The following is an 8,977-nucleotide window of genomic DNA, read 5'->3' on the forward strand; positions in this document are numbered from 1 at the left end:
TTTTTTTCCCCTTTTATATATATTAGTTCATAGGCCCAACAGAAGCTGACTAGCTAAGCCTTTCAGGCCAGACTCCTAAAAAAAGGCTAATTAATATGAATGTCTACAAAATTGCAATACAACCTTCTTTTAGCTTTGAGTTTTTTTACATGAGCTTTTAATCTAAAACCAACTACTTACTTTTTTTAACTTAATTTTAGGAACAAATGCAGGCCTACATAATACTATCCAAAGGCCTAGAGCAGCCTACAGTGCAGAATTTATTTTTTTGTATATTTAATTAAAGAAAAGAAAGACATTTTTACGTATTGTTTAAAAAAAAAAAAAAGAAGCTACAATCTGGTTTTACGGCTTTGAACTTCAAAATAAAATAAAATCTGACATGGCAAAAAAAAGAAGAAGCTTTGTGGCACAATCACAATAGCTCATGTATTATCATCTACCTTAAATAGGTTCATATATTTTTGAATTAGTTTTCACTGGGTTTTAAAAGAAAACAGATTTTTTTAAGAATACATTTGAAATGGAAGAAATTGGTGATTTGCTGCTTTTATTTCAGATAGAAAGAGAGAGAGAAAGAGCAGCCATCATCTGAATAAATGCAAATTGGCTCTGCCTCCACCTGGCATCATGCCAAGTATCTATAGCAACCACATCCTCTGATAGCCTCCGTCCATCCCTCCCTCCTTCACTCTCTAATTAGTCCTCTATCTTCCCTTTTCTTCTGGTGCTTTTTTTCTCCCACGTTCCCAGAAATCTTTGCACAAAGAGTCTGGTCCGAGCTCCCTATCCGGTTCAAGAAGAAAACCTGGACCAAACCAAATATTTCACCTCATTTAAACAGCTGCTCTATGAACACAAACACTAATTAGGCTAAACACATATGGACTTCCTTTCTTTCTACAAAATCTAATCTTAAACACCCTATATATCTCTTTCTCCTTAAACACCCTATATATATTTTTTAATAATATCAGGCATGATAATTAATTGGGACTGTTTTCAGTTTGCTCAGTTTCTTCATCGGGTTCATATGTTGCCGTGTTGCGTTCACGGTCAAGTTCAAAGCTTCAGTACGGCCTGAGGTAGTGAAGCGGCGCCATCTGACCCAGCTCACCTTCCTTGAGCTCCCGGCGCCGGGCTGCAGCGCCACCCAGCGGCCATCTGTGGAACCACCGCCGGAGGAGCTCACCATGGCTGTATTGAGAGAGAAGTTCACTCATTCATGGGGATGGAGCGTCCTCCAGTGGTCACTACATGTCATTACATACATGTGTCTTCAGCCCAAACATAGATACCTTCTCGGGTATGGGGGCCCAAAAGTGACACGGAAAATAAATAAATATTATATACATATATTATAATATTTAAGCTTAGTTCCACATTTATTTATTATATTGTTATAGGCTACTATTAATAGTCTGTGTCACTTTGGACCAAACAGGCCACTAAAGCTTATTATTAATAGGAAATGCGTACATATAATTAATATGCTTCTGGCGTTATTATAACAACTAAGTTAGACACTTTGTTTAGGTAAAGTAATTAATTTTACATTTTGTAATTTATCTTTTCTTAATTGACATTCAAGGATTCATTTAGAATATAAGAAACTATGCATTTATTTCTTTTTAGATGAACGTAATGACACAAAGGGTGTGTGATTCTGGGTGCTGAGTTAATGTTAAGTGTCCCTGAAGACCACACTGGACATATTGTATCTAAACTTTAGATTTGACAGTGTTAATCCAATGCTAAAAGTAACACCACATGTACAAATAGACATCACTCAGGGACGGGATAAAAAATAATAATAAAAAGCCGCAATCTGTTGTTAACATCCAGTTTTATTTGAGTTTCATATTTCAAAAAAACTTTCCTACAGATGCACCACCATTACTAGAGACTGGACACGCAGTGGTGTTAGTAGGTACGCTTACATTCAGTTGGCACAAATCACTAGGATTAACAAAGCAGCCACTGCTGCACTCACACAAAAACAATACCAAGTTTTCTGTTGGGACATGCAAACACAGTAGCATCGTATGTTTGCACGTCTATGTAGGATTACCCACAAATAGGGTTAAAACAATTACATTTGCTTTTATGTGAGCAAATAAAAATCACATCTTTTGCCATTTTTGTTGTCGTAGTGTTTCAGTGTTCTTCGTAAGCCACTTGTCAGGTTGTCAAAAAAGTACCTCTCTCTTCAAACTAAAGCTTTTTTTGGCATTTCATGATTGTCTAGGGGTTTTCAAAGCTTGTTGTCTACTCTCCCTATCAAAGTGTATTTGATCATGTATTTATCTACCTCCTTTGATCAATGGGTAGATCAATAGGGAGATGATCGCATCATACTGCTCTTCTAATTGAAATCAGGTTACAAATAGGCCTAACCATTAAATGTACTTTTGAGATGATCCTAGACTGGTTGGAATGGACTGATTGAGTCTGCTAGGGAGCCAAGGATCATGCATCTCACCATAGACAGCAAAACACTGCAAGGTGGTTTTATAAGTTGGACAAAATTCACATACAAAAACTGGACCTGAAGTGATACATTCAGACACAGAGGTCAAACAATCCCCAGACTTCAAACAATCTGCAGCCCCTCAAATATTTGTACTTTGTATATCTTCAAGACCGAAGCAAAGGCTAGAAAATGGAAGCAACTTTCAAAAAGGTTAGTAGAAGTAGCTCAGTGATATATAAAAACTTTACTATTTCTTTGCTAGGCACTTAAGTAGCTACCCTTTCTACCTCTTTCACACCAATGCCCAGGGTTATCTACCACAGCTTGATCCCTGGTCATGACAATTCAGACACAACGTGGGTCACAGCCCAATGCATATCAATTACCTCATGTGCTGGAAATGAATACATTTATTATTATTATTATTATTATTATTTTTGCACCGTACACTCAGAGGAGCCGAGAGAGAGAGAGAGAGACCGAACAAGAGAAATAAAAAACGTATTGTACGATTGTTTTACAGCGACTGCATTCTAAAGCACTAATAAATAACCAAACATTCAACAGACGATTCTGTGGACACAGAGGCTCTTAGTTTAGTTCCCCTCCTCTGCATTTCATTCAAACAAGCAAACAAGGAAGTAGGCTACTCTAGTTTCTTTACCATTTTAGAACTAGGGGGGAAACATTTTTCTTTGTTCGATAACGTTAAAAGTAAAGCTTTGCTGTGCGATTACCGACTCCTTTTTTTAAAAGAGAGATTCGTGTGAGCCAGCGATGAGCGAGAGAGAAAGAGAGCGAGAGAGAGAGAAAGAATCCTGTGAATGAGAGAAATAAAACTTATTTTCATAAGTTTACATTCTAAAGCACAGTGAGCCAAAATGTGTGTGCCATATATGTCCCGCCCCAGAGTAGGTTAACCCTGGCTGAGCACTCAGTATGGAAGGGGTATTAGTCAGCGATCTGTTACTGTATACTTTCTACTACACTGTTGCACGTTTCAGCTCAGAACACGTGCAGCTTTCAAGCGGTCATCGATCAAAACTCAGCTACACATAGCTGTATAGCGGTAAAGATAACACACTGATATTAAAAGACGATTGAATCAACACTGTTTGCGGACTAGAATAAATACTGAGTGTGTTTAGGGGTCTGCCACCAGAGAGCTGCTACAATTCTCCTGATCGACTGAAGAATGGGACAGACACGAGTCTCAATACTGTTATGGGTCTTTTTTACATATTTTCTGATCTGATACAAATTCAAAATTTTTTTAGAAAAAAAGTTTTAGACTATTTTATTCAGGCAAAGTTTTTTTATTATGCTTGTAGACATATTTGACATTTGAGAAGGTTGGCCTCTTGTTAAATGAAAAAAGGTTAGCTGAAAAGAGGTCCTTATTCCTTAAAGTAATATAAATATAGATATACTATATATAAAAATAAGTATTATTGTGGTGTTGGTGCCAAAACTAACTGCATTAGCATCAACAAATTAAAAATGATACAAAAGTCCTAGAAGAGAAATAATCACTTGTTAAATTGGTGAGCTAATGGACAAACGTTTTTATCAATTCCAATTTGATAATCGGTTAATCTTTTGAAATAGTGAAAACACTAAACATTTGCTGATTGGAGAATTCACAAATGCAAAAAGTTGCTCATCTACAGCAGTGAATAATTGGGTTGTTTGTCTGCTGGTCCGAACACATACGCTAAGTAATATTAAGACATTTATCTGTCTGATGAATCAAAAATGTTAAATTCATCAATAATGAAAAAGATTTAGTAAAGAGTTATTTTTAGTACAATATTGTTCATGAGTATCTTAGTTTGTTGTTTTTTAATTAACTTGAGTTTCAGTAGGTATCCTTACATGCGTTTCACAGAGAAAATGTTCTGCTTTATTCTGGATACAATGAGACTTTCCCGCGTTCTGCTCCACCTGGCTTTGCCCCCAGCTGCTCCCTCAGCTCAACCATCCTCTCGGTATGTGTGGCCTAAGTATAGAAACTATTGACAGTCTTCCACGACTGTCAGCCTGCATCAATACTGCTCAAACCGTCTCACATACGCTCAAATGAAAACTGGAGCACCTAGTCCCATTTTTGACACTACCCCTCATAACACATTGATATGTGAGGATTTCACGAACATGTAATTGTGCTGAGGTAAAGTACAAAACTGAGAACACTTACATGTACTGTAACAGAGAACTCAAATGATGCCTTCACTAGAGTCGCTTTCACACATGCAGTGCAAACCTGAAATGATCCAAACACCAGCCGGCGGAGCTGTGAGTGACAACGCGAAGTCAGTCAGTTGGATCGGACATCAAACGGTGTTTACTTAGTCCGGAGTTCATATGTGAAAACGGCGTAGCAAAAAAAAAAAAAAAACTGTCTAATTATCTGTAATAATAATTCAAACAACAAAACAATTGACAATATTTTAAAAAGCCCATTATATTATCACTGTGAAGACAAACTAAATCATATGGGCGCTCTTTGTACTTCATGTGTGTTGGCACTGGCATAAAATCAAGCTCATGTGTCTGCTGTCAGCACGGTAGCTAGAACTGTTTTGTAGAACTACAAAAACAAATCTGTGAGTTCAATCTTTAGGAGCTCCACTTAAAAGATACTGGACTTATAGTAATTTCAATATATTCAAAACAAAAACTGACCATATGATTGCAGTAACAATGCTGAAAAACCTCTGCGCTGGGCAAGAGTTTTGCTCTAAAGCCGTATTCTGAGAAGGTTTGTGCTTAAATATACAAACACCACTAACATATTATATAATCTGTAACTAGCTCATACCTAACCTTTCGTATGATTCCTTAAAACAAAAACGCACACAACTAATCTCAAGGGGGCATATCTTACTGTTATTAAATCAAATGCATCTGGAAAAAGTTAATAATAAATGAGTGGCAATGTGCATTGCATTGGAAGGTGTCAGGTTTAAGCAGACACACAAGGCAGTTGGGAGACCTCAGAGTGTGTGTGTGTGTGTGTGTGTGTGTGTACCTCTGAACTCTCAGTCACTCATGGGCCTGGTCCACGAGGGCAGGAGGGTTGTAATTTATGTGTACACAAACACACAGAAAATCACTGAGCATATTGCACTTAGCTGTACATGTTAACAGTGTGTAACATCCAACACACCTCACGCCTACAGGGACTGTACATCCCCCAACGCACACAGGCAAAAGCGAGAGAATACACTGATATCACTCCTCCTGAGCCAGTGTGTGTTTGCTTCTATCCAGCGATACACACTTGTCACTCTCTCACTTCCTTTTCTCTTCAGAGGGTGTATGGGGAACTTGTCATCCCACTTTCCCCAATTCCCTCTCTCTGTATCGCTATTATCGAGTCGTATGGCCCATCTGATGCAGCTTCCTCAGGAGTATCTGAGTGAGGTCGAAGGTGGTGAAGCTGATCCCCACCGCGATGGGCCCTTTGACCCAGTTCATGCTCAGACCTTTGTAGAGTCCACGGATGAGCCCTTCCTCAGACACAATCTCCTTCATGGTGCCAAAGATGGTGCCGTAGGTATGACCTGTGACTCCTGCGGTCTGCATGCGCCGCCGTACCACGTCCAGAGGGTAAGACGCCGACTGGCCAAGGAGTCCCGCACAGGCTCCAAACGCCAGACGTTCATATAAGTAGGGATGTGGGCGCTCACTGCGCTCTACATGGGAGAGGAGGATGTAGAGAAGCGCCATTTTATATATGCAACAGTAACCATTAGATGTGAGAGGAAGGGGTTGTGGATCAATACACAGTTAAATATTGACTTGGTGGTGGTAGTGCATTACCTGCATGTAATTTCTTCAGTGTCTCATAGGTAAAGAAGCTGATACCAGCATAGGGAATGACACCCAGCATGGTGGGATTAAAGCCTCGATACAATGTCTTCAAGCCCTCTTCTCGGGATATCCGCACAAACACGTGCAGAATGTTGCTGTACCTTAACAGTGGAGGCACCAAAAACAAAACAAAAAAACATGTAAGCATGAAACTGGATGAGAAGCTGTGCATCAAAATGCTCCTGCTCATAATCTGGCATCATTGTAAAGCCCGTGTTGGCAGTTACAGATGACCTTACATTTCCTTTGGCGTTACAGCCATCCTAGCTCGCACCATGTCCAGAGGATAGGTCAGCATGGCTGCCGTGGTACCAGCCATAGACCCGGCCAGTAACCTCGGAAATGGAGGCAGGGCTCTGGAACACAGAGAAAAACAATTGTGTAAAGGGTATTTTGCCACTGGTTAATAAACTTGCGACAACACCGGTGTTACCGATTACACCGGACATTTTACAAGAAAATATATTCGTCAATGATGCTCAATATCAGAGCATTTACTTTGATCTCTGGCCTCTCCGGTCGAGCTTTCGCTATGGAGTCGAGCACAGCTGTGCCGCGTTCCGGCTGCGTGGCGGCCGCCGGACTTTACAGTCCTCACTAAAACCTCATTAAGGTTATTAGGTTCCCTATTAAATATTGACATATTTTTGCTTCAACACCAAATCCTTTACCATCGTCTTATAAACGCTCCCTGTAATCTCTCCCTACTGGGTAACTCCTGCTACTCTGTGCTGCTTGTGTAGAGAGGGGACACTTTGAGTTTATAATTATAGCACCCGTTGCCTGACTTTGATAATAAGCGTAGTAGTTTAGTGGCCGCTGATACGTGAAAATGAACTAAATGGGTTTTATTTCTATAAAAACACAACGATAGTGGCCGGTTAGATCAGTTGGTGGAGCGGGCGCACGTATGTAGAGGTTTATTACTCAACGCAGAAGGTCAAGGGTTTGAGTCCGACCTGTGACGGTTTCCTGCATGCCTTCCCCCCTCTCTCATATCTCAGTTTTCCTATCCATTAAAGGCGGAAATGCTCAAAAATAATCTTTAAAAAAAGAAACAAAAAATATACAACAACAACAGAACGATGGTCGGGGCGTTTTTTGCAAGTAATGTAACCGGTGTATCCAACAGACCCGAGTAGTAGTAGTAGTAGACTAGCAGCATAAACGGACACTTACTTCCCCTGAAAGCCATAGTAGCCTCCCAACAGCCTCTTGTACTGCTCGTGTGCGCAAAACTGGATGGCAGCGTATGGGATGACTCGCACCATGGTGGCAGAGTTCCCCCTCCACAGACTGAAGAAGCCATCCTTCAGGTAGGTGCGGTAGATCAACCTGTAGGCCTCCTGTGATGTAGTGTGCACACACAAACACATACATGCTCATGATTCATTCATGATATTCTATTTCTGTTTAGATTTTTGTCTTTAAACTTGTTCCTATGATACGTTATTCGGAGGTCAGACTAATGTTACTAAGTGAACGTTGCATGAATCTAAACTGCACGCAAGTTAATTTTGAACTCCAATTAAACTTTAAATGTGTGGTTTATGTTAAATGCAATGGGTGTGAAGTAATCAATTGTTTTACCAAGAAACTGACTTTAAATATGTGATCAAACATACCTTGGCGGAGAATCTTGCTGAAGACACTAAAAAGCAAAACATATGTGCAATATAAATAACGTGTCTAGTGTTTCACACATTTTTAATATTCAAACTGATATGAATGCAAGAGCAACTCAGTTAAGACATAACTTTAGTTCTAGATATAATTCTATGGCATCCATGTGGGTCATTTCTAATTTAAAAAAAAGTTTCCACTTGTATCTCAGCTGAGAATACAACTTGCCTTGGAAGATGATTTTAGTCCTGTCCAATGGGGCGACAGCTGTCTTAGCCAAAGCCCCTGCTAAAGCCCCAGAGAAGAGTGAGTTGAGGACAGGCCGGGTGTGCTTCAGGCCCTGCACAGATCACACAGAATCACATTTAGGGTTAAACACACCAGCAGAGAGAATCCTGTTAAAACAGCCTCCTTATGTGAAAAAAAGTAGTTTGAGATGCTGTGTTGATCATTAAACAGGAGTTATGGATGGATAGTAGATTATCTGACTAACCAGTTCACAAAACACTAGAAATGGGAGCAGATGTCCTCAAATGAACCGAAGATAGAGGCCATGAAGCTATTAATCTCAGCTCAGTTCATTTCTTTCACACCCAATACAGCAGAGCAACTAGCAGAGAGAATTTCCTTCAAATAGTGACAGTACACCAATAAAACAAACACAGAAATAGTATTCTGATGCCACTATAATTCTGCCATTTTATATTGCCAGATAATGACCCATATTTTCTTTATTCTACATAAGTAATTCCTCAAAGGTTATTATTTTTCTATAAACTAGACAAATGAATTAAAATCACAAATTAAAACTTAACTGCAAAAAAAAAAAAATGTTTGGATGTTTTCCCAGTTTAAGCGTTGAAGGAAGGATCAGGTCTATAAAATGTCACCTCATTGCTTACTTCTGACTGACTGGAGGAAGCCAGCGGCAGCACTTCTCCCTGCGCGAGTGATGCCCGTTGTTCCTGGACTCCACTCCCCATCCCCAAGGCCTACGCACTGCTG

General features: G+C 39.7%; 1 protein-coding gene across 2 annotated transcripts; it reads right to left on the reverse strand.

The window, feature by feature from the left end:
• Window positions 1-1,829: 1,829 nt before the first annotated feature.
• slc25a42 (solute carrier family 25 member 42) lies at window positions 1,830-8,977 on the reverse strand. Of its 2 annotated transcripts, none has more exons than XM_028594062.1 (7): window positions 8,875-8,977; window positions 8,201-8,312; window positions 7,975-8,000; window positions 7,529-7,695; window positions 6,589-6,705; window positions 6,299-6,450; window positions 1,830-6,171 (listed from the first exon to the last, which is right to left on the reverse strand). In XM_028594062.1, the coding sequence occupies exons 1-7, from the start codon at window positions 8,953-8,955 to the stop codon at window positions 5,846-5,848; spliced, it is 981 nt and encodes a 326-aa protein (XP_028449863.1). In that variant the 5' UTR covers window positions 8,956-8,977; the 3' UTR covers window positions 1,830-5,845. The 2 variants fall into 2 exon arrangements, with proteins under 2 accessions (XP_028449863.1, XP_028449862.1); XM_028594061.1 differs by having other exon boundaries at window positions 8,863-8,977.

The sequence above is a fragment of the Perca flavescens genome, chromosome 12, assembly GCF_004354835.1.
Source record: "Perca flavescens isolate YP-PL-M2 chromosome 12, PFLA_1.0, whole genome shotgun sequence".
NCBI lineage: Eukaryota > Metazoa > Chordata > Actinopteri > Perciformes > Percidae > Perca > Perca flavescens.